General features: G+C 39.8%; 2 protein-coding genes across 6 annotated transcripts in view; one reads left to right on the top strand and one right to left on the bottom strand.

Annotated features, from left to right (window-relative positions):
- The window catches only part of GSDME (gasdermin E), a 78,758-nt gene extending 70,331 nt beyond the window's left edge, over positions 1–8,427 (top strand). For all 4 annotated transcript variants that reach the window (XM_064290085.1, XM_064290086.1, XM_064290084.1 and 1 more), the window contains exons 10-11: positions 697–770; positions 5,689–8,427. In XM_064290085.1, coding sequence (XP_064146155.1) covers positions 697–770; positions 5,689–5,922 — 308 coding nt within the window. In that variant the 3' untranslated portion in view covers positions 5,923–8,427. The remainder of the gene's footprint in view (positions 1–696; positions 771–5,688) is intronic.
- A 1,744-nt stretch (positions 8,428–10,171) lies between these two features.
- Positions 10,172–26,572, bottom strand: part of PALS2 (protein associated with LIN7 2, MAGUK p55 family member) — a 124,124-nt gene continuing 107,723 nt past the window's right edge. For both annotated transcript variants that reach the window (XM_064290081.1, XM_023544348.2), the window contains 3 exons: positions 24,367–24,569; positions 23,044–23,172; positions 10,172–18,780 (listed from right to left, as the gene is read on the bottom strand). In XM_064290081.1, the coding sequence (XP_064146151.1) occupies positions 18,604–18,780; positions 23,044–23,172; positions 24,367–24,569 (509 nt within the window). In that variant the 3' untranslated portion in view covers positions 10,172–18,603. The remainder of the gene's footprint in view (positions 18,781–23,043; positions 23,173–24,366; positions 24,570–26,572) is intronic.

The raw sequence follows: 26,572 nt of genomic DNA, 5'->3' as shown, positions 1-26,572 counted from the left end.
GGACAACACTGACCTGCATTTTCCTTCCCTGGGGCTGGGCAGGGCCCTCAGGCGCAGCCCCCGCCTCACACAGCTCTGTGCCGCAGCCATCTGCCATCAATACCCTTGGGTACTTCCCACTCAGCTTGAGGTGGGCTGGGGCGCTCTGGACAGCCCGGGCTCAGGAAGTCTGTTGTGCCACCCCTTAGTCAGGCCACACCGTGTTTTCCTCTTCAAATGACTCGTGACATGGGTAGAACTCTTTATAGCTTACACAGTGTACTGACATTAAAAAAAAAAAACAAAAACCTGTGGTAAGTCAAATAAGGAAACTGAGGCCAAGCAAGGCCTACACAAGGTCACATCTCTAATTAGTGGTGGGATTTAAACATAGATCCTTAATCCCAAACCCCAGGCTTTTTCTGTTTTCCCACACGGATTCCCTTGCCCCCGAGTCTGCGCAGTTCTTGACTGGCACATGGAACGTCAAGCAGCATCCTCTGGTGAAACATAGCTGGTTACACGACTCTGACATCTGTTTTCAAAAAGGCCTTTGCTGCCTGTTTAGCACCATTCATTCATTTATTCAGCATTTCTTGAGCACCTATTTTGCCAGGCTGGGGCAAAATAATGCATAAATTAGGTATAATCCAGGGGCCGGCTCTGTTCCCATGGACTGTTTTTTTGGAAAGTGACTATGGCTTTTGTCTCCTGCAGAAATGCCAGATAACGCAGCAGCTCTGCTGAGCACCTGCTGTAAGCTCCAGATTATTCCCACGCTGTGCCACTTGGTAAGGAACTTCCAGATGGGGGTGGGTAGGGATGGGGAAATGAAGAGGTAGATGCTTACTAGTTGATAAAACACCACTAGGCTTTCTCATGCTCAGCAGCCCTTCATGACCATTAGGAATTCTCATCCGCAACAGCCTTCATGATAAACCCGCAGATGTTGACTCACAGCAACCCTATAAAAAGCTGCCCCATAGGGTTCCCAAGGCTGTAATCTTTACAGAGGCAGACTGCTACATCTTTGTCCCAAGGAGCCACTGGTGGGTTCGAACAGCCAACCTTTTAGTTAGCAGCCGAGTGTTTAACCACTGAGCCACCAGGGCTCCTCCCCCTTCAAGGTAGATTTAAAAAAAAAAAATTGCCCTCAATTTGATACCAACTCGTGGTGACCCCGTGTGTTACAGAATAGAACGGTGCTCCATAGGGTTTTCTTGGATGTGATCTTTATGGGAGCAGGTTATCACCAGAACACCTTGATGGTTCATTTTATTAATCACCCTGTTTGTAATTTAAAAAGGAAAAGTTAATCTTGACCATCTGGGGCTAAACTCATCACTATCTAACACCTGCTGTTGTGATGACGTTTCCCGAGGGCACCAAGCTAATAATATTCTTTGTAGAGAACGAGAAGGGCTGACTAGGTGTCCCTGAGACAAAGCTGTCCTCTTGACTAAGCTCCCTGTGAATCTGACGCACAGCACAATCAAACCAGTCTTGGCACAGAACTCCACAGAGTTGCTGGGTGGGTTTGAACTGCCAACCTTTAGGTTAGCAGCCAATCACAAACCGCTTGTGCCACCCAGGCTTCTTTGAGATAAGTTAAACAGGTATTAATATTAATCTTACTTGTATACATACGTGTCTGGAGACTGAGGCCCAGAGAGAATTTGTTTGGAGAGCCTGCTAGCATGGCCAGGACACCAGCCCTGTCTTTATATTCCAAATCTCTTGCTTGTCCCATAGTTTGGAGGGAATCTTGGCCAAGGCTGGTCTTGATACAAAATTGCAGGAAGGGGCTTGGCACCCTATTACCTGCGATGGCAGTTCTGTGCTGAGACCAGTTTGATTTTGCTGTGTGTCGAGTTTACAAGGAGCAATTCAAGAGGACGGCTTTGTCTCGGGGAGACCTAGTCAGCTCTTCTCATTTTCTACGAAGAATATCATTAGTTTGGTGCACTCGGGTTTGTCATCACAAGAGCAGGTGTTAGTAGTGATAAGTTTAGCCCCAGAGGTTCAAGGTTAAGTTTTCCTTTTTAAATTAAAAATAGGGTCATTAATAAAAGGAACCATCAAGCAGCTGCCCTGAGATCACTCTAAGGTAGCTTCTGCAGGTGTTGCTCAGCCTGGGGCAGAGGAGCAGAGCACTCCTCGCCTAATTACTTTAAGGTCCAGTGACAAGGGCCCAGGCCAGCATGTTATGTGGGCGCAAGGACCACAGCTCAGCTCTGCTCAGATCTGGGAAACAGGAGTTGTGGTAGACTATCTAGATACCAACCAGTTGCTGTCTGCTGTCGAGCTGACTGACTCATGGCGACCCCATATGTTTCAGAATAGAACTGTGCTACATAGGGTTTAAAATGGCTGATTTTAGGGGGAGTAAATTGCCAGGCCTTTCTTCTGAGGTGCCTGAGTGGACATGAACCTCCAACCTTTTGGTTAGCTACTGCACGTGTTAACCATTTGTACCACCCAGGGACTCCAGACTTCTTAGATCCCCCACAGCCCACCCCCCCAAAAAAAACCTGTTGCTGTGGAGTGGATTCTGACTCATAGCGACCCTGTAGAACAGAGTAGAACTGCCCCATGTGTTTCCAGGGAGCAGCTGGTAAATTGGAACTGCCGACCTTTTGGTTAGCACCCAAGCTCTTAACCACTGCGTCACCAGGGCTCCTAGATGGGACCTGGACATTTGTTATGCAGCTCCACTGAGCACGCTGAGTGCTATGGTTGGTGGGGCTGGTGCCTTCTTGCATAACAGGGACAGTGGAAGACTGTGGCCTGGCATTATTCCAGGGAGCAGTTTATACATCACTCACAACCGAAACCAGATTGTGCCTCCCCAGGGGCGTGCTGCTTTCTTGTACATTGACCGCAACAACTTGAAAATGTGCCGATGCGTGTGCCCTGCTGCCAGCCGAGGACAGAGGGTGGTGGCTAGCTTGGCTGTGGAAACAACATGCATCATTAGCCTAAGTGTATGCACTGATGAGCAAGACCATAGCTCTGCTTCCATAGCCTGCTCCCTCTTGCAGCAGCTGAGAGCTCAGCATTTACCGAGTATTTACAGTCGTCAGCTGTACCAGGAAGTAGAGAAAAGTGAAAATGCTGCCTAGACCACATTGGCTGACCACTCACACTCACTTAGTTGTTACCTTCCTGCCCATTAACTCTATGATTTTATATTTGTGTTGCCTCCAAATTTTGCCCTAGTTGGGAGTTCTAAGGGGAGCCACTGGAGCACACTCAAAGTTCCTAAGCTGAAGGTATCTCCTTTTGCACAAGACTGTCCACCTGCAAAGGAGTCCTTGTGTGGTGCCAACAATTAAGTGCTCACTATTAACTGCAAGGTTGGCAGTTTGAACCCACCAAAATGTGCCTCAGAAGAAAGGCCTGGTGATCTGCTTCCAAAAGGTCACAGCCTTGAAAACTCTATGCAGCAGTTCAACTCTGCAACACGTGAGTTTTCCATGAGTGGAGTCGATTCAATGGCAACTGGTTTACCCACCCACAGAGGCATTCGTTTGCCTGTTGTGGCTGCTCAGCACAGTCAAAGAACGGAATTTTCTTTAAAGGCCTTCCTGGGTGTCTTTGCATAATCTCCCCTTAGATATCGCACAGGTTTTCTCAAGCTAGGGAGGCTGCTGCCTCCTGAAGGGATTTAGGTGTCATGTATTTCTTAAAGAGATTTACTTAGAACAGGGTGCAAAGTCTACCTCCATCCTTGTCTAAGTAAAACTTTGAGGGAAGTTTTTTGAAGGGCTTTTGGGAAAACAGTGCCACATACAGAAACACCTTTCCCCAGCACTGGTAAAGAGGTGAATTAGAGTCATCAGTGTTGTTGTTAGGTGCCATCAGGTCACTTTCGATTCACAGTGACTCCCTGTGACAGAGTTTTCTAGGCTGTAATCTTTACAGAAGCACCTTGCCAGGCCTTTCTCCCACGGAGCCACTGGGTGGGTTTGAACCACCTGCCTTTCAGTTAGCAGCACAGCACTTACCCAGGGCGCCTTCAGGGCTTCTGAAGCCCCCCTTGGGTGGCCGTAAGTCCTTTTATACCAAAAGTGCCTGTGGGCAGGTGGGCTGTCAGATGTTTAGAGAAGGGAGCTTCATTGCTATTGAGTGCTTCTCAACCAGACTGTGGAGATGCCAACCGCCCAGCTATGCCGGCACAGCTTATCCTAACATCACCAGGATGTGGACCCTGTGCTTATGCAGCAGCCAGATCCACTCTCTAAAGCACAAGGGATGGTTTCCAGTCCAGGCCAAACGGTGATGCTAAGCCTGTGGTTATGCTGTGTGAGTTGTATTTGGCAAATCTACAAGGTGTAGATTCATAAGGGCTGATTTTGATAATAGACACACAAGTGCTTTTATATTCAAACGAGGCTGCCCTTCAGTCACCTGGGCCAGCTGCCTGTTACTTTCAGGAAGGTTGCCACTGCTCAGAACATTTCTGGGATTCTTCTGTTGGAATTCCCTTCGGACCTGCAGTTAAAATTCATGCAGACTTTATAGGCTTATTTCATTTTTTATTTTAAATTTGACTTACTACATTGATAATCTGATTTGTTTCTGAATGGCTGTTTCAAAATCAAATCTGGCAAACTTGTATTTACTGAAAATATTTAAAGAAATGAAACTGCCACAGGGCCTGATTGAGACCCTAAAAGTAAAACTTCAAATATATCTTGAGCAGTAACCTTGCTGGAATTAGAGCCGTTTCCAATACTCATTTGATAGCTGAGTGTCTGTGTCTAGGAGGATAAATGGTGAGCAAGACAGATAAGGTCCCCGTCTCATGAGCAGCTGATGTTCTAGTAAGGGGAACTAGACTAAACAGTGACAATCAAGACGATAGTGTCAGTAAGTTTATGAAGACAATATAATGGAGTAATGTAACAGTGGCTGGGATCTGGGGGTTGATGTTGTACGCCATTGAATTGATTTCAACTCCTAGTGACCTTATAGAACAGAGCAGAACTGCCCCATAGGATTTCCTAGGCTGAAATCTTTATGGGAGCAGATCGCCAAGTCTTTTCTCCCGCAGAGTCGCTGGTGGGTTCGAACTACCAACCTTTCCATTAGCAGCTGAGCACTTAACCATTGCAGCACCAGGGCTCCTTGATCTGGGGCTAGGGAGTAGATATATGGAGAGGGGATTGGGAAAGATCTTTCTGAAATGGCATTTCAACTGATAAATTAGTGACAAGAGGGAAGGTCTCTATGAAAATCTGGAGGAAGAGTATTCTAGGTGGGAGGAAGAACAAGGGCAAGGGTTGTTGAGATAAGAAGCATGATTAAATAAACTGTGGTTCCTACCTTTGAGAAGTTCGTGCAAATATATAAAAATTCTAATATGTTCATTAAAATTAAAGACAAACAAACCCTACATACCCTTTGGTGACAAAGGGTACACTCTGACCCCTCTAACCTACTTGAGTTAATAGCTCCAGTTAAAAGGTAGAGTTCAGAAAGCAGAGATTCAGACAGAGGACTCCAGGCTAGTGGGAAAAAATCAGGTCTCAGGTCCTGGCCTGGGTCAAGGCCTTGTTACATCTTAAGGATTTTCTTGTTCCGTTTAGGGGATTTAGGAAACAACAATTTATTTTTTTCATAATTACCTAGAACTGCATTACTGTCCAACCATATGAATTTTCTGTAACATTTTTCAAATGAACTTATTTAAATGTGTAATTTCAGCTTCATGCCCTGTCTGATGATGGACTGTGTGATCTTGAAGAGCCAACCTTGGCTCCCCTAAAAGATGCAGAAAGGTTTGGGCTTGTGCAGCGCTTGTTCGCCTTGGCCGACATCAGCCTGGAGAGACTGCAGTCATCCATGAAAGCTGTCATCCTGGAGCATCCGAGTGTTCTCCCACTGATTCTTTGTATCACCCTGAATGGACTGTATGCTTTAGGCAGAGGAGACGCGTAATGTCACAATGAGTCAGCAGTATATATTACTGGCCAGGAGCCCTGGTGGCTCAGTGGCTTACGGCTTGGCTGCTAGCCAAAAGATCGGTGGTTCGAATCCACCAGCTGCCCCCTGGAAAACCTATGGGACAGTTCTTCTCTGTCCTATAGGGTCACTGTCAGTGAGACTCGACAGCAATGGGTTATTATTGGCCAAGGCTGGGTGTTTTTCAGCAGTGGTTAAGATGATATTTTGGGATTTAGGTCAGTTCCATCTTAAAAGTTGATCAAGGAAATGAGTTTACAAAACAATTTAATAAGTGGTGCACTATGAATGACCTCACTTTTAATGGCCAGGTGCCTTTAAACAGCGTCTCTTTCATGAGAGGCCCTCTGCAGCTGGTGACCCTGTGTCTAAGTTAAATCCCAGCCCCTGAGGAGCAAACCAGTTGCCATCGAGTCGATGCCAACCCATGGCAGCCTTTATGTGCCTGAGTAGAACCGTGTGCCACAGGGTTTTCAGTGGCTGATTTTTAGGAAGTAGATCACCAGGATTTTCTTCCCAGGCACCTCTGGGTGGACTCAAACCTCCAACCTTTTGGTTACCAGCCAAGTGCGCTAATCATTTGCACCACCCACGGACTCCTAAGAGCACAAAAGCGTACTAACTCAGAGGAGGGTTGAGAATTCTAAGCTAATACACATTCAGACCATTTTTCCTGAACTAAAACATCACTTTCTTGCATTTCCCACTCTGTTATACAAAAACAGGAGATTGACACTTTGATCCAAAAATTCATTTTAACTTGTGAATGCTCTGGGAAGTCCATTTCTCTTCACAGAAGAGCTGTTTCAAATGCACTGTATGCTATATGGCGGTTGAAAAATGAGCTGTAAATGCCACTAAAAAAAAAAAAAATTAGTGTACAGATATTCCTCTGTTAAATAAAATTATACTTAAAAAAAAATCTAATAACAAGGCACTTCTGCTTGGGGTACTAAGTATATGCATTTTATTTTACCATGCTATTCTTTGATGAACATACTGATTATATGTTCAGAACAATATATTGATTTCCCATGCATTCTGGGAATTTTATTTATATAATACTATGTAGAATATCAGAGAAAACTTTGAACTGTGTATGACTGTATGTGTATATTTGCTTTTTATTTTGTTTTGATGGATGGTATTTTGTTTTGCCTGGGCGGTTTCCCTGGTGCCCTAGACTCCATTGGCAGGATCTGCTAACACCCTTCAAAAACCTGAAGCCACTTCTGCTTTCCGTTAGCAAAAAGCAGCTAAGACCAGGAGCTATAATTTGCTTCACTTTTGGAGCAAAGAGGCGGGGGGGACAGGAGTAGCAATTGTTGGATGAGAAGCAGGTTACCCAGCACATGTTCTTTTTTACGTCAACATCATCCACTTATTCCTTCCTGCCCTTCAGATTTTAATACGTGTTAACAAGGAAGAAGTGAAGCAGCTAACCCTTTCCTCACCTCTATACAAAGGAGACTGTCTGTTAAGGTTGATGGAAAATTTGGAAATGGATAGTGGTGATCGCATAACATGATGCATCTAATTAAGTCACTGAATTGTACATGTAAAAAAAATTGAAATAGCAAATGTTTTGTTTTATATATATATTTACGACAATAAAAAAGGAGACTCAATCTTATGCAAAAGTGGGAAAATAGGATACAAAGTTGTACATTTTAGTGGCAACTATTTAAAAATAAGCATCTTATACACAAAGATGGGAAAGGAATATGTAAAAGTGAGGAGTTGTGCTAGGATGGTGGCACTATAGCTGCCTTTTTATTTGTCTGGTTTTCTGAAATAACAATAAAGTAAAACTGCAAATACAATGTGTAATATGAACCTCCTTGTGTAAAAAACAGGTTGATACGAGTATGGGAAATACCTTTTAAGAGCTCACAAGAGGCCTAACAGTGGCTACTTCGGGGAGAGAGGCTTAGAAACTGAGGCCTTCAGGGGATGTTTTACCTTTTTCTTCCTGTTTGAATTTTGGTTGCATTATCCTCTAAATCAAAAAACCAAAGGAAAAAAAAAAAAAAAAAACCAAAGACTTCACACAGAAAAATAAGGCAAGTATTTTTAAGGTGGAAGAATGAATAATAAAAAACCGAGTTTTTGGGAGACATCAGAAATACACTGCATTAGCAGTTTCTGAAGCCTGAGGCATGGCTCCTGGAAACTAGCCTGGGGGATGTGCTGGTTAAGATTGTGTTCAACTTGGCTGGGCCATGATTCTCAGCGTCCATATGTGATCACTCCCATGATGGGATCGGCTGTGAGTAGCCAGTCAGTTGAAAGGGATTTTCCTTGGGGCTGTGGCCTGCATCCATATATAAGCAGATGTTCTGGCTTTTTGCTCTGTTTGGATCCTGCAGCTGCCTCCTGTTCATCCAACCTCTGGTTCTTGGAACTTGAGCTATCAGCTTATCTGCTCATCTTGGGATTCATAGATCTTCACACCCTCTGAGCGGAGAGCCCTGCTCCCCCACCTGCCGATCTTGGGTTCACCAGCCCCTGCTGCTATGTGAATCAGGAGAAGGCTTTTTTTTTTTTTTTTTAATAATTTTTATTGTGCTTTAAGTGAAAGTTTACAAATCAAGTCAGTCTCTCACACAAAAACCCATATACACCTTGCTACACATTCCCAATTACTCTTCCCCTAATGAGACAGCCTGCTCTCTCCCGCCACTCTCTCTTTTCGTGTCCTTTTCGCCAGCTTCTAACCTCCTCCACCCTCTCATCTCCCCTCCAGGCAGGAGATGCCAACATAGTCCCAAGTGTCCACCTGATCCAAGAAGTTCACCCCTCAACAGCATCCCTCTCCAACACATTGTCCAGTCCAATCCATGTCTGACGAGTTGGCTTCGGGAATGGTTCCTGTCCTGGGGCAACAGAAGGTCTGGGGGCCATGACCACTGGGGTCCCTCCCGTCTCAGTCAGACCATTAAGTCTGGTCTTATGAGAATTTGGGATCTGCATCCCACTGCTCCCCTGCTCCCTCAGGGGTTCTCTGTTGTGTTCCCTGTCAGGGCAGTCATGGGTTGTAGCCGGGCACCATCTAGTTCTTCTGATCTCAGGATGATGTAGTCGCTCGTTCATGTGGCCCTTTCTCTTGGGCTCATAATCACCTTGTGTCCTTGGTGTTCTTCATTCTCCTTTGATCCAGGTGGGTTAAGACCAATTGATGCATCTTAGATGGCTGCTTGCTAGCATTTAAGATCCCAGATGCCACTCTTCAAAGTGGGATGCAGAATGTTTTCTTAATAGATTATGCCAATTGACTTAGATGTCCCCTGAAACCATGGTCTCCAGACCCCTGCCCATGCTACACTGGCCTTCGAAGCATTCAGTTTATTCAGGAAACTGCTTTTGGTTTAGTCCAATTGTGCTGACCTCCCCTGTACTGTGTGCTGTCTTTCCCTTCACCTAAAGTAATTCTTAAAAAAAAAAAAATTTTTTTTTAGCTACTATCTAATTAGTGAATACCCCTTTCCCACCCTCCCTCCCTCCCCCCTCTCGTAACCACAAAAGAATGTTTTCTTCTCAGTTTAAACTATTAGAAGCCTCTATCTTAATCCACAAACTTGGGACGTTTCAGCCTCTTCAATCGTTTGAGCCATTTCTTTGATATAAATCTCTCTATATATTTATATACATTACTGCTTCTCTAGTGAACCCAGCCTAAGAGGGGAAAATACTGAAAAGGGCTCTGCACTCACCCCAAAGCTGCCGCGTCTCTCTCCTGGCCCATCTGGTGGGGCGCACCTACTCCTCCCACTGCAGCCTCTGGGCAGAGCTGAGAGAAGAGCTGCTTGAGCTCATTGGCTTCCCACCAGGGTTTCTCTCTTTGTTGGGCAGCTGAAGAGGTCACAGTATCCCATGCCATCTAAGCCTTTTTTTCTTTTCTTGATTCCATATTCTAATCTTCCCCACTTCTGAAATTCTTTCCTTGCTGCTTCCTTGAGCTTGTCCTCTTTTGACAGCCCTTGGGCTGGGAGAGAGGAAACAATGGTTAGGGTTCCCTTGTTGAAGGACAGAGCCAGGTGAAAAACATATTTATTTTTCTGGGAAGAACTGTAAGACATTACAGGCTCTTACACAGACTTCAGCATTTAAAACAATTATCAAAGTTGATTCAATATCCTCTGTATTTGATTATCTCTAAACACTAGTTCTACTTATAAATGAAACACTACATTTTTCCAATATTAAATATTTATTTTTTTATATATACAAAAATATTTTACCAGGATATATGTAATCTCACAGACTCAATATTTCAATAATTTTTTGGACAACATGGAAGGATGTGAAAAGAAAGGATTTATATGGGGACAGTTTCTTAAAAAGTCCATACTTAATTGCACTGCAGGAAGATTTTATTTATACAAGGACAGCAGTAATGATTCATTTACACAGGAACCAGTAATACAATAACTTAGAAAGTAGTAGCAATTAACTTTAAAGTTTTAATTTTTTTCATTAGAAACTTATTGTAGCAGCTTGTTCAGGTTTGGTTTTTAGATTGCTAACAAGTACTTTGCCCTCCATTAAGGAAAAAAAAAGGTTTTCTTCTACAGTTACTTCAAAGACTAGAGGATAAAAGAGCATGCATTTGTGTTCAGTGTCAAGATATACCAAAAAAAAAAAAAAAAGGGAGCAGGAAGAGGGGGGAACCAAGTAAGAAATCCTAAAGGGAAGTTTTCACATCAAATACCACAGGCTCTCACAGAGCTCAATAGAACATGTAGAAAATGATCCTTGTATTTTCCATGGTACCACTTCTTTATAAATCAATGTCACTGAAGAATCATGGGTAAGTCAGCAGTTCTTTTTAAAAGAGGACACACACCCACAAGAATTTATCTTGTATTGTGAGTACAGCTGTAGATGAGCCTCAAATCTGGTTCTACATGAAAAAACTAAGGCATTCCTCATTTGGACTATGTTTGCCAGAACAAGCTTTCTAGCTTCAAAGCAATGCCATCTATACTACTGCCCACCTCTCCTATTAAAGAGTAAGACAAAAACCATACATTTTAACTGGTAAAGGCTTCTGATTTAATGTTGGTAATTTACAACTGATGAATTTTCTTTAATGCTATACTCCTTTTTCCCTCTTGAAGTTCATAAGGCTTCGTCCAAGCTCCCAGGACACCTTGACTGATTTAAGGAAAGCCAAATTTAAGGTGGAGTCTGGGTGGTGCAAAAGGTTAAGCATTCAACTACTATCCGAAAGTTTGGCAGTTCGAACCCACCCAGAGGTGCCTTGGAAGAGAGGCCTGGCAATCTGCTCCTGAAAGGCCACAGCCTTGAAGACCCTATGGGGTCACCAAGAGCCTGAATAGATTCAACAGCAATTAACAACAACAAATTTCAGGTAAGGCTTGCCATCTATGGTATTACCTGTTACGGATTGAATTGTTTCCTCCCAAAATATGTGTTGTTTAAATCCTAACCCCTATGGTTATAATTCCATTTGGGAATGAGTTTTTTATTATGTTAATTATGTTATTATGTTAGTGTAGGGTGTGTCGAGTCAATCTCTTTTGAGATACAAAAGAAGCAGATCAAGCAAGAAAACTGGCAGATATGGGGGAAGATAGATGCTATACCACATAAAGATCACCAGAGAGCCAAGGAACCGAAGCTGAAGAAACAAGGGCCTTCCCCCAGAGCCAACAGAGAGACAGCATTCCCCCAGCTGGCGCCCTGAATTTGGACTTCTAGCCTCCTAAACTCTGAGACAGCTCATTTTGGCACAACACAAAATGAGAAGAAACAGCTGCAAACATCCATTAATAATTGGAATGTGGAATGTACGAAGTATGCATCAGGGAAAACTGGAGGTTGTCAAAAATGGAACTCTTGAAGATTGATACCCTAGGCATTAGTGAGCTGAAACGGACTGGTCTTGGCCATTTTGAATCTGATGATCATATGGCCTACTATACGAGGAGTGACAAGTTGAAGAGAAATGGCATCACATTCACTGTCAAAAGAACACTTCAAGACCTATCTTGAAATATAATGACATCAATGATAGCATAACATCCATACTCCTACAAAGACCAGTTAATACAACTGTTACTTAAATTTACACACCAAAACTAATGCCAAAGAGGAAGAAAATGGATTTCTGCCAACTTTTGTAGTCTGAAATTGATCAAACATGCAATCAAGATGCATTGGTAATTACCTGTGATTGGAATGTGAAAGCTGGAAACAAAGAAGGATCATGGTTGGAAAATATGGTCTTGGTGACAGAAACAGTGCGGGAGATCACATGATAGAATTTTGAAAGACCAATGACCAATTCATTGGATATACATTTTTTTAACAACATAAATGGCGACTATACATGTGACCCTTACCAGATGGAATATGCAGGAATCAAATCAACTACATCTGTGGAAAGACACGGTGGAGGAGCTCAATATCAGCAGTCAGAAGAAGGCCAGGGGCCGACTGTGGAAGGAACCATTAAGATGGTTTAAAATTAGGACGGGTGTGCATCAGGGCTGTATCCTTTCACTGTACTTATTCAATCTGTATGCTGATCAAATAACCCAAGAAGCTAGACTATACGAACAACACATCAGGATTGGACAAAGACTCATTAACAACCCGTGTTATGCACATGACACAACCCTGCTCGCTGAAAGTGAAGGGGACTTGAAGCACTTAGTGATGAAGATCAAATACGGATTATGCCTCAACATAAAGAAAACAAAAGTCCTCACAACTGGACCAATAAACAACATAATGATAAATGGAGAAAATAGTGAAGTTGTCAAGGATTTCATTTTACTTGGACTAACAACCAATAACCACGGAAGCAGCAGTCAAGAATTCAAATGTGGTATATTGGGCACATTTGCTGCAAAAGACCTCTTTAAAGTGTTGAAAAGCAAAGATGTCACCTTGAGGACTAAAGTGCGCCTGACCTAAAAAAAAACTATTTTCAGTAGCTTCATATGCATGCAAAAGCTAGACAATGAATATGGAAGACGGAAGAACAGTTGATGCCTTTGAATTATGGTATTGGTGAATACAGAATACACCAAGGACTGCCAGAAGAACAAATAAATCTGTCTTGGAAGTACAGTCAGACTGCTCCTTAGAAAAAGTATGGAGAGACTTTGTCTCATGTACTTTGGACATGTTATCAGGAGGGACCAGTCCCTGAAGAAGGACATCATGCTTGGTAAAGCAAGGGACAGTGAAAAAGAGGAAGACCCTCAACAAGATGGACTGGCACATTCATTGACTGTAACAATGGGTTCAAACATAGCAATGATTGTGAGCATGGCACAGGACCAGGCAGTGTTTCATTCCATTGTATACAGGGGTCCCTATGAGTCGGAACAGACTTAATGGCACCTAACAACATCAACAAAAAACTGAGTAAATAAATTTCTGTTTGTTAAAGCCACCCACTTGTGGTGTTTGTGTTACAGCAGCACTAGATAACTAAGACACTAAGCCTGACTTGCTATTGGCTAAAATGCAACGAAAGACCTCCATTTCCAACTTTTAAAATAAGACCTTTTGGCTTCTACTCTGTGGTAGCAAAAACAAGCCAAAAAATCTCTTATTCTGTGGTTTTACAAAGACAGTTATTTTACAAGCACTGAGTCATTTAATCTGCCAAATTATAGGTGACATTACTGTTAACTGTAGATGCACAGTCATGCAGTTTGGGCTGGAGATTAGAAAACAGCAAAAGTTAGCAGGAAAAAAAGAAAACTGTAACCTCTGACAGACTTTTGGGTGTGGAGGTAAGTCATATTCCTCATTGGCTTTTGCATTACCAGCCAATGATGACTGAGAAGCTATTAGAAAGTAATAACTGGGCTTTGGTGTCTACTAACAGTCTAATCATGAATATTCCTCCCTATAAAAAGACAGATGCCTTTTAAACTTAACAGTATGGGTTAAATAATACAGTGGCAGTGATAAGTTTCAGGTGTAAGAATAAGGTAGGGCAGCTTTAGGAAGCAAAGATCGGACTCTTCTGATGTAAATCAGTATAGGGTCGCTTACATTGATTTGTGAGTTGTCCAGCAGTAAGAACTTGCTAAGGATCTGGAACTAGAAGGACCTAGCAATGGAAAACTAAAATGGACCTCCTGACGAGGAGCACTAAGAGAGCAGAGCAGACCCTCTTCCAGGCTGCAACTACATCCTGGGGTCCCTGATGGTGTTCATCACTCACTACATTACTTCAGAAAGAGACACACTTTACAAGAACTAAAGGATAAGCACCCTCAATAAATCAGATGCACAGAAGAAAAGGATAAAGTAAGCAGAGTAATAAGTAAACTAGTCGCCACTGAGTTGATTCTAACTCACGGTGACCAGGGAGATAGAAATTTTATCGAAGGTCACATGGTCAGGAGTCAGAATTAGGATCTCTGGTAGTCAAAGTACACCTCTCTATTTTGATCACAAGAGGAAACATTGTAAGAAGGTACTTGAGTACTTCTAAGAAAGTACTGCAGCGTAATACTGAGGTGGCGCAAACCATGCTTTTAGTTTCTTACCTTAGAAATGTGATGTCCTCATTCCTTCCGTTTTTAGTGTGCTAAGGACTCATTTTTGACTCTGTGCATTCTTCAGAAATCACTCCAGGTACACAGAAGGCACACAATGAGTCATGGGAAATTTGAAAACAATGAATAAAACTTGAAAACAGTAGAACAAAAATGTGATTTAAAAATAACCTTACCTTAAAAAATTATAGAATTGTCATCTTTCTCAACCGATCTGATGCTGACTTATTAGTCCAATGTATTCTTCAAAGTTTGTAAATAATCATACCCCATTATTTAAAATAACTGACTTGCCCTCAAGAACTCCAAATATATTACACATTTTACATGAATTCTCCGAATTCCTTGTAACAAGAGGAGGGTAGGTACCATAATTTGTAAACCTGAACCATATTACAAATTCATGCAGAAGGTCAAATAAGTGTTTCCCAAGAGGTTTCTCATCCAGGACTCCGTCCTTCTTTCCTTAAGGAAATCAAGTTATAATAACGAATGATAATTTTATAAGTTTAATTCCTCATACATTTTCCAGAAATCAGAATCCACCTCAAGGTAGAACCAGAGTTTTTAAAATAGTAGTTTCAGAATATCTAGACATTTGAGTAATCAAAATTCTTAGAACACTAGTTAGAATTACATGGGTGAATACATTTTATGATGCATGTACTTTGGGAGAATTTTACATATTATACACGTAGCTGTATATATTATATATATATGATGAATCAAACATTAAAAAAAAAAAAAAACCTATTATCTATGTACATGAAACTTCAGGACTGCCTTTTCCAAAAAGATTCATCACTACAAAATTACTGGCTCTCTCGCCTGTGATTTCTGGATAATGGAGTATTGTTTCAGAAGTCATAAAAGTACAAGTAGACTATTATTTTAACCAATTTGCAAAACTTTATCTTCAGTGTCTGCCAATTCAAAATAACTGTACCTAACTCCATGGCTATCCATCTTGGAAATCAAGCCCAATTACTGGATCATGACATTTACTGTTATACATAAAAAGTACCACCATTTTGATTAATTTTTAAAGTAAGTAATCTTTTATTTTCATTGGGATATAATGGTCAAAGCAGTTAGTATCTGCCCATAACTTATAATGTCACTCTATTTTATTGCTAACTTTGGTTATTTTCTAAATTCATCTTAATAGCCAATTTGCTGTTTTAAAGAAAATTTGTTTTTATAGTCAGAATTGACTCGACAGCAACAGGATTGGATTGATTGTATGATAAATGCACTAGATTCTAGAATCTAGGGTTTGGGCTACTATTGCTATAGTCATACTGGGTTTCTGGTAGAATTTGTATTTAGAAAGCTATGTTCAGCAATTGCACAGAGTTGGTCAAAAGAAAAACAAAGTCCTGATGTACTTGATACTACCCAAACATCCAAATGGAGCTCAAGACTGCATAATAAAGGCCTAGTTTATAGGGCGGCATATATATTTCATACAAATTATGACTTATCCAGGAACATCACTTTTATGGGCATTTGTGCATTTGGAAAAAAAAAAACAACAACTTGAGGTGTATACAGTCATGTCCTGAACGCTGAGTGCGGACACTCACCAGTCCACACAGGATCTTCAGGTGTGTTACTATTGGCACATCATGTTTCCAAAAGCGTATGTGCTTGTGCCTATAATTTAACTATAACCAACTGTTTACTATCACTATAAACTACTTCTCTTCAGTAAAGCTAATTATCATAGGCCTTTCCCACAAGAGAAGTTCACATTTTCTTGATCACAGCTACACTTCCATGACCTAGGGACAATCCTGGGTCCTCCAGGCCTCCCCACCCCAGCAGAGCACTGCTCGGTTCTACAGACTCAGACAGGACTTTCAAGTTCAGTAACTCTATGGAGATACAATGAACTTTTCTAAATGTATTCTCTTTAGGTCTGGCATCTAGACTGATGTGAACTAAACTATTATTTCCTTTTATATTAAGAGGAATCTAATACTTATTAACTTGACCTAGTAGTTATTCAGTCCTGGATACTGTTTATAATAGAAACAATTCTTTGAAGTACAGACTATTTTCTAAATAATATGCATTTTTATATCACACGATAAGGCTAAAATACATATGATATAAAATTCATCTCCACTGTCATGATGGTTGGGATATTTTGCAGATAATCTTCTCACGCCGCTCCCATTATCTGAGTGCTATTCCGAGAGGCTCCGTGCAGCAGCAGGAAGGACTCTGACTGCATGGTTCCTGAGAGTGCGGGAGTAAAACCCTAAATCCTGGGACAGCGCCTTGATACTGTGCTTGGATTCACGTTGCTTTGAGAAGATGCCAAGTTTGCTGCAAACATATGTGGTTTAAAAGTTTCCGAAGTTATTACAAGAGTATGGTCCATTTTGTCACCAAATTCCTATCCTAGGACCGAGAATATGAATTTGTGTTCTGGCTATGAAATTCTGGAATTAAAAAAATACCTAAAGGTTTTCTGTCTTAACAACATAGCAACTTGAGAGTTTGACTGTGAAAGACATTTAGAACAATGTGTGAGAATACTGCTTATTGCCATGGACTTTGTCTTCCCTCGAAGTCCTCCCAGCTGGCATCCTATGAGATCACTTGGCTGAGGGGGAAAACACATTCAGGGGTCTGATGCCTGTCACCAGACAGAGATGATCACCCATACTTAAGCACCAAACTCTTTGTAAGTGTGCACACTGTTTATATGAAAAGCTAGCAGCAATATAAAATATGGTTAACTAGTTTAATTGCTGAGTTGAACTTCTGAATCTGTTTTAGGAAGAATTTATACTACCCAAGAATCCTAAAGGAAGATATTAACTGAGGTAAATGTAAAAATTGCACATTAATGAATCTAAAGGGAGAGAGCTTTTTTCCTAATCAATAAAACCACATTTCCTAACAGAAATGTCAAATATTATTTAACATATATTATCTAATGCATATTATATAATGTACTAATATTTGTGTGTATGTATGCTTATGTATAGTGTGCATGCGTGTATGAACAAATAGCTGGCAATTATTTCCAGATTTCATAAACTGTTCAATGGATCTGGCTCTCAACACAACAAACAGAACAGATACCCTAATGATCACATGACACTTTAAAAAGCACACTGATCATTCACAATTGCAAACTTAGAGGCATCTTTAAATGTCATAGAAATGTGCAGAGGCACGATACAATTGCTGACCATATCCTAATAAAAAGCTTTCTAAAACAGGAGGTTCACTTAGTCAGTTAAATTTTTACATGTGAAAGTAAGTCAGCTGTCCTCAGGTGTCATTTTGTTGTAGGGCTTTATAGGATAAGGCACTCTCTCGGTGTGCATGACCTTGCTTAGATCTCAGAAGGGACTGTGCATGTTAAAGCGGTTAGCATCAGCGTGTCACTGCAACAAAGGAAAAGAATAACTTCATGAGAGAGTGCAAGGTATTGCTCTTCATTTTTTCACTAAAGACAGAAATGAAGGGAAACCACCAATGTATCTGTATAAATGAGAATGGACAGCCACACATCTCTGATGTAATGGAAGTATACAGCATTTAGCAGAATTACGATGTCAGATCCGGATGGTAGGAGACTACCTGTAGCACTGACATTAAAATTCTGCTTCTGAAAGAAATGAAGGAAATAATTACTGTTTTCTCCTAATAAGAGTAACTGACCCTTCCCTAGTTAAACACTGAACTAAGTGACGGCTTTACAAAATGATTTCAAGTATTCATTATCACAGTGAAAACGTGACACCAATGTTAGAGTGAGTGATTTGCAAATTCCTTTGATGAAAAAGGCAAGAGTACTAAATCAAAACATATACAAAATGCTTCAACGCATTTTTTTATGTGATATGAATAGAAAGGTTATCCGTAAAAAGTTAGAAAAATTAAGATAAATTATATATTAGTACACTTTCCCAACCACATTTTATATAAAAATTCAGAGTAGTGTACTGTTATTTCAATCTACACAATAAAAATGCCTAGACGTGGCAGGTATCTTCTATCTCAGCTTGTATTTTCTCAGCAGAAGGTTTATTTGTTGCAGTCACTTTTTTTAAGTTTCATTTTGATTGCTAGCCTTATTGAATTATCAGTAAACCCAGCTGATTGGGACCCACTGCGGTTCCATTCTCAGTTTCTCAGTGGCTGCTTGTAGTTTCTCAAAGGCTTTGTCTAGATTATCGTTAATGATGATCAAATCAAAATAGTGGTTGTATGCTCTCTGAATCCGGGCACTTTCATCAACTGTTTTCTTCAAGTCAGAGTCCTGTTGAAGAGTTTTAAAAGGACATGTTTATATTATAATGTATATTTACTTGCTCAAACATCTATTAGAAGTAAACAAAGAATAAGTACGTTGGATACCTGTTTATTGTAATTCTGATATTAATTCTCCTAGTCCATATGGAATGTTAAAAAAGACATTACCATCTGTTCATATCTTCATCTTTCCAACTGTATTCATGTATGCATTTATGAGTGCTCTGTAATACTCTGTTTTGCTGATATTAGGGTAAGATTCTTAAAAGACTGCTGACCATAGCTTTAGGGTGAATCTAAGGGTGCAGTGGTTAAGAGTTCGCCTGCTAACCAAAAGGCTGGCGGTTTGAACTCACCAGGTGCTCCTTGGTAACCCCATGGGGTAGTTCTACTCTGACTTATAGGGTTGCTATGAACTGGGATCAACTTGACGACAACAGGTTTTTTTTTCTAAGCTAATAAAAGAATTACTGCAGCTGATCGGTTTCTGGCCCAACTATATCATCCTTTTTGAAAGATTTTTTGATCTCATTGACTCTGCAAATCATGGAACCCAATTTGCAATGTCTGTTAAGCTCAAAGTCAAATTTGCAGCCTACCTCTAGCAAAGCCAGGGAATCTTAGAAAGGTATTTTGAAGACTGACTTTATATACTGCCCATCCTCTACTAAAACCATTTTTATTTATCTATTTTGAGCTAGTATTATTTATATTTTACAAAGTGCTTCTAGTCATTTTGAAATGATGTGGGAATAAACTGAGCAAGCAATGGGTTCTGCATGAGCAAGTAAAGCAAATTTCAAATTTCCCACTGCTTGAGCCTGCATTTAAGCAATTGCTGATCTATTCCGCAGTCGGCCCCTGGCCTTCTGACTGAGGATACTCAACAACTCCTCCACTGTCTTTCCACAGATGTAGATTATCTCTAAATATCATTTCCGACTCAAAGGAACCAGGGCTTTTTGGACAAAGGGATCATCAAAGACTACTGTGGTTTTATGAAAAAAGCTCAAAACCCACTTGAATAGATTCCTACTAGCTGAAGATTGGGCAACGTGAACATCAAACAGAATAATAACTGACCTAAGTACACAGAGAGAAAGTATTCCAAGTGACTTTAAAACACAGCAATTTGACTGTACATATCCAGTGGGACATACCCTCGGGGCGGGGGAAGGGGAAAGCTGTTCACAGTAATAATGCCACTGGTGATAGTGTTGGCACACTTATTCTCAGGCTGCTGTGTGTGTGCTGTGGGATAAAGCAAATGAGCACTGATGTGACAGTCTAACATTCCTAGTATTTTTAAAAACCGGGATATTCATCGTAGGAGAAATGAGTTATACATATGAGATAGAAGAGGTTAAGTAAAAACTGTAATCCTGCATTTGAATGGAAAGTATCAATATGAATTCATGATATATTTTTCTTCAAACTTAACAAGGTGAAAAGCATGTATCCTGGCTCTTTCTACCTAAAACATCTACTACAAACAATTAACCCTATGACAATGTGCACCCCACTCCTATTTTTATGGCCTTAAAATTCCTTCTACCCTAAAAGGGATCATGGCATCTTAGAGAAATGACTGATAGGGGGCCTGGGACAGGAAATATACAGGATGAGCCTGGACCATCTGCTACCCAAGATTATTAGATGCACGAACAAAGGTCTCAAGGGCCACACTCTAAGCTCCTATTGGCCAAAGCTGAGACAACTTGAGCATCAAAAAAGGATAATAACTGCAATGGAGTAAAACACTTCAAATAAATTTAAACTCATGTATTCATGCTGAAACTAAAAACCAAAGACAACAATCCTCATTATTTATCTGTTACTTTTGAAGGCTCTTAGGGAACAAACCTATTATTCTAAAAACTTACCCATAAAGGAAAAGTATTGAACATTTATCCTGCCTTTTCTGCATGAACTGTACCTCAGAGTAATTTAACTATTGAAGATAAAAAGTTTTTTTTAGAAGAATTAGTTTATAAATACAGAAGGAATGACAAACTTTGAATATTACTACCTGTGATCCCTTAAAAAATAACTGATCTAAACAAAGATTAATAAAGCTTGCTAAATTAGGTGAAAAGCTACTGGGGAACATTACAGATCAGGCTAACAACATCTGAGCCCACTGTTTAACCTTATGATTACAAAAGAGAGGGTGCCTGTCATTAGCTGGCTGATTATGGAATAAAACAAGAAGTATCACAGATGAGTTATTCTTACCAAAAAAAAAAAAAAATTTGAACCTATATCTGATTAAGTCTCTATACCTACTTCTTTGTGCCCTAAGAAATACCAGTGACAGAGGAATATGTTAAATGGAGAAATGGGGGCAAAATTGTCAAAATCTAGAATATAGAACACTCTAGAAGATAAATAAACCAGATTTCTCAACAACTAAATCATAAAATTACAAGGAAGAGTGCAGCGAGAACTTGTAGATAAAAAGAGACTAAGGACATCTGCTTCCAGCCAAGACGGAATAATAGGAGCCAGATTAGCCCCCCCACCTGATCACTAAAACACAGACACAACATACGAAACAACAGTTTTTAAGACACTGTGCTTCACTAAACAAGGACAGAGATCCCTGAGAGGTAGGAAACAAACAGGGTGAGCCCTCCTGATCGTCCCTGCTTACTGGCTTGGAGATGTCCCGGCTGCAGCACAAAGAAGGGGATCCCAGGGAAAGCCTGCCAGTCTCTGAGTTAACGACATAGCTGAGAGCCTGGGGAGACCAAGGCAGCTAAAGTTTGCAGGACAGGATACCAGAAAAAGACAGCAACACAGAGAAAGAATTCTGGATATTCGCAGAGGCCCTCCTTCAAGTACTTAGCTAACAGTACATGTGCGTAACTACCCAAAGTCACACAAAGAACCACCAGAAAGGATTAGAGGTATTCACATTGGGCCAGGAATAGTACCTATTTCCACCAGCCAGAATAGAAAACCTCATGATTCACCAGCCATATGGTAGAGTACCCAGATGGGTCTTGCCTTAGTAGTAGGGAATGACTGGCCTGCTCTGGTCCCACCTGACAAATATTAAAGACCTGAAAGGCACAAACGATTTCCAAGTAACTTAACTGCATTCCAAGGCAAAGCTCACAATATCTTACACCCAATAAAAAATTACCAGGAATGCAAAAAAGCAGGAAAACATGATTCACGATGTGGAGAAAAGACCTTCAATCAAAAACAACCCACAACTGACACAAATGTTAGAATTAGTAGACAGTGACATTAGAACAAAGTTAAAGGACTGACACTACCTGCTTTCAAAGCTTACTATCAAGCCATGATGTGAGAAGAAGTGAAAGTAGCAGGAGGGAGAGATTACAACGGGGCATGAAGAAACTTTTGGAGGTAATGGGTAAGTTCATTATCTTGATTATGATGATTTCAAGGGTGTGTACCTAGGTCAAAACTTGTCAAGTTGTATACTTCAGTTACATACAGTGTACTGTATGTCGATTATACCTCAATTAAGTTGGAAAGAAAATGGATTTAGGAGACTTCAAGTAAATGCAACGTGGTGATGTTGTTTCAATTTTGATTTGAACAAATCAATTCTAAAAAATTATAAATCTTGGGGAAATGAAAAATATAGACTGTATATTTGATGACAGTAAAAAATTACTCTTATGTGTTAATGGTACCATGGTTAAAAAAAATTCCTTATTCTTTAAAGATAAATACTAAAGTATTTGCGAATGATATGATATCGAAGATTTCCTTCAAAATAATTCAAGGTGAGGGAGGAAATAAGTAGAGGTCTAAAGCATCAAGCACAGCTACATGTAATTGAAGCTAGGTGATAGGCACGTGGGGGTTCATTTTTTCCCCTCTATTGTACATACTTAAAATTTTCCACAGTATGAAAAAAGTTAGAAGAAGAGAAAGCATGCAACAGAAACTAAGAATCAAAACACCTAACCAGTAATAAACCATGTGGTGAACATGGCTGTTAATTAGTCTTAGGGTTCAGTTTCTTCATTAGTAAAATAAGTGGGTTGAATTAATATGCATATTTTAATACTGGTTCATTTCATTTTATATAGAAGAAGTAAAGTTTTGTTTTAACATAAAGTGAACACTGATTTTCAACTTAAAGCAATCTGTTCCAAATCCTAACGACAGCTATTGAATGAATTTTTAGTCCATAATACCTTATATAATCTGTTTATTTTATGAGTGTTATAGAATTAAATATGCTCAAAAGAAAAAGAAAAGCTAAAAAAAAAAAAGAACTGCTCACCGTCAAAAGCTTGGTAGTGATTCCAGCATCCACCACAGCCTTGTGCATGGCTCGCAGTGTCTCCAGTTCTGGGGCAGCAATAAATACAACATAGGGCATGAACTCTGATGTCCTCAACACCTTCAGTGCCTGTGTGGAGGATGATTATAAACCAATTTATATGGTATTAGAATTTGAATCATGTTAACCCTTTAATATAAATCAATACCTATCTGTTCTCTTCCTTCATACAGATTAAAAATATATTTTAATACTTGTACCTGCCCCCCCGACCTTTGCCCTTTTGGTTCCATACAGTTCTTTCCTAAAAGAGTTACTGATTATTTGTTCTGAACCCAGTTTCACTATTCTTTGATTCTCTTGAACAAGAGAAGGTATAAAACTTAATGATCTGAAAATCAAGAGTGATGTCAACCCACTCTATGTTTATGGCAGCATTCTGTTAATACTGAAAAAGTAGAAATAACATAGATGTCTGTTAATATGGGGAATTTAATAGTTAAATAAATCAATGCACATCCATATTGTGAAATATTATATAGCAATTACAAAGAACCAAACAGATGTACAGTAACTGACATGAAAAGATCTTTGACAAATAGTTTTATGAAAAAATTTAAATAACCTGTAGAGAATTTTCCATTTATGGAAAAAAGAGACAACAAAAATAGAAAACTCATTATATTATGTATGTGTGTGTGTTTAAGCCATAGCAAAGGAGCCCCGGTGGCACAATGGTTAAGTGCTGTACTGCTAACTGAAATGTGGGTGGTTTGAAACCCTATGCGGCAGGTCTACTCTGTCATATAGGGTCGCTATGAGTCAGAATCTACTCGATGGCACCCAACAACAAGAAGGTATAGTAAAAAGACTAGAAAGAAACATACCTATTAATATTTATTTCTGAGTAGGGAAGTGAAGTTGGGCTGAGTGGCAATGGGGTGGGCAAGAGACAAAGAATGAGAATGAAATGAACGTACTTACCTCTGTGTTTGTGTGTGTGTGTGTGAGAGAGAGAATCTGGTGGGAGGGGGCAACTTCAATTTTTTATTCTTTTATTACAGCCTTGTTTGACTTTTAAATTTAACATTTCCTAATATATACATTCATACATTACTTGAGCAAGTAAATAAATAAACTTCTACCACAGACCTAATGACACGGTTTCTATTGCAATCTAAGCTTCTGTTGACTAATTGGTTAGAGATTTATGTAACTAGCTATGGATGCAAAATAAGGTTCTTTATCATTTAATAAACTCCACAGGAAATAAAAGTGTAGGAAAAAAACAAACAAAAAAGCTTTGGAATCACTTCAGCTTACTTGTGGATTGACATCCAAAATACAAGTTCTTCCAGTCTGGACAACTTCAAGAATAGAATCAATCTTGGTTCCATAGAGATTTCCTTCATATTCCCCATGTTCCAAATATTTTCCAGCTTTAATATCTGCTTCCATCTCAGATCGTGACACAAATTTATATGCTTGTCCATCTTTTTCATCTTCCCTTGGTTTCCGTGAAGTAACTACATAAAATAAGGTTGAGAATTTGTACAATGAGATTCTAGGGTATAAAATAACTGTTGCAAAGGTGCAGAGCTAGGTACTCTGCCAACTTGTTAACACTAGCTTGGAAGAAAAGAATAATTTTTTGGAGTGTTAAGCTTTAATCTGAATTTGGCTGGACCAGAGATTTAAAAAAAAAAAAAAGTATCCTTCTATTAACCAAGTACCTATCGATGCAGAATAAAAAACCAAAACCAAACCCATTGCCATCAAGTCAATTCTGACTCACAGAGACCCGACACAGCACAGAGTAGAACTGCCTAATAGGGTTTCCAAGGCTGTGATCTCTACGAAAGCAAACTGCCACATCTATCTCCTGCGGAACAGCTGACAGCTTCAAACGGCCCACCTTTTGTTTCACAACTGAGCACTTTAATCATTGTGCCACCAGGGCTCCTTACATGAAGAATACAGATGCAGAATAAAGATATTCAAATCATTAAGCAATGAAAATAGAATTAGTAAGTAACCAAGATTAAAAAAACTGACAGTATTATGATCCTGTAACAAAAAAAGAAAGAAAAAAATTTTTTTTTTTAATCACGAAAACTTTTACAAGGAAAAATTGACTTCAAACTCAAGCTCAATAATATGGGGTGTAATTCATAAATGAGATCATTATATACAACAGGTGTTCCCTGTTATTTTCTGGTTTGACCTTGAAGGTGGTTTTCTAGGACACTGTGGACAATATTTATAAAGTATCTTCAAGAATCTTCAAGATGCTACAATGGCTTTTCATGTCCAAAACTATGTGATCTCTAAGGTTTCTGGAATTACTCATCAAAGGTGGTATGATAAAACTTCTAAGGCAATCCTGAACTCTCAAGATAAATGTATACTAGGACCTGCTCAATATCTGTGAACATAATTTTAGAAGAATATTGTTTTTGGTGAAGCCCTACAGTGAAACCATGCACGAGAATGGGCTGCTTGAGATCAACATACAGATGCACGCACATTACCCTAATGTCCACCCCCCCGCATGTTGAGGGAATCTTAATTCTTGGCAAAATGTTCTTTAGTTTACAAGTGAATTTTAACCACAATCCCATTCTCTATGGAACGCTTTAAAAAAAAAAAAAAAAAAATCTGTATTGTCACATATTTGACCCCTTTCTAAGAGGAATTACAACAGAGTGGCTTGACTACAACTGATTCCTTAGGCTTATACATTAACCAGTTAAACAATGTGATTTCTTAGAATTTAATTTTTGTGGTTGATAGACAAAATTCCAGATTTTAATAGCTTTTCATATAATAAGGGAACAACCAACAAAGTAACAATTTGTTAACTAAGCTCGAGGGGTCAATGTTAAAGAGAAAACATGACTCATAAAGTAGTTTATGCCCCCAGGGATAAAAATGCTTTTCTGTTTTAGAATCCTTTTATAATGTATAAAAACATTTAAATTGAATTTTTAAAACATCAGCATTTATTTTCTTCTCCGCCCATGCTGTTGCTGTTGTTGTATGCTGTCGAGTCGATTCGGACTCACAGCGACCCTGTATGGCAGAACAGAACTACCCCACAGGGTTTCCCAGGTTGTAATCTTTACGCAAGCAGATTGCCACGTCTCTTTTCCTGTGGTGCTGCTGATTGGGTTCAAACTGCTAACCTTTCAGTCAGCACCGACCGCTTAAACCATCGCTCCACCTGGGCTGCCTAACCACCTAGTAATGTGCACCACAATATTCTGTATCAGAAGTACGGCAAGCTTGTCACACCGAAATCACTGTTTCTTCTCTCTGTTGATTCTGAGGCTTAAACAAATGTCATATGCTATGTGAGTGTAAATGATTTGAAGGAAAGTAAAACAATCTACACTACGTAACGAGGTGAGCGTTGATGTGACATGAGTATACCTAAATCTTTGTATATAAAAATTCAGATATGAATCTTTACTCAAAATAAAAGGTCTGTTCAAAGGTAAAATAGTATACCTCACCTAATATGAATTTG

Source organism: Loxodonta africana, chromosome 8, assembly GCF_030014295.1.
Source record: "Loxodonta africana isolate mLoxAfr1 chromosome 8, mLoxAfr1.hap2, whole genome shotgun sequence".
Taxonomy (NCBI): Eukaryota; Metazoa; Chordata; class Mammalia; order Proboscidea; family Elephantidae; genus Loxodonta; species Loxodonta africana.
The sequence above is the reverse complement of the archived record's forward strand: the minus strand, read 5'-3'. Positions and strand labels throughout refer to the sequence as shown.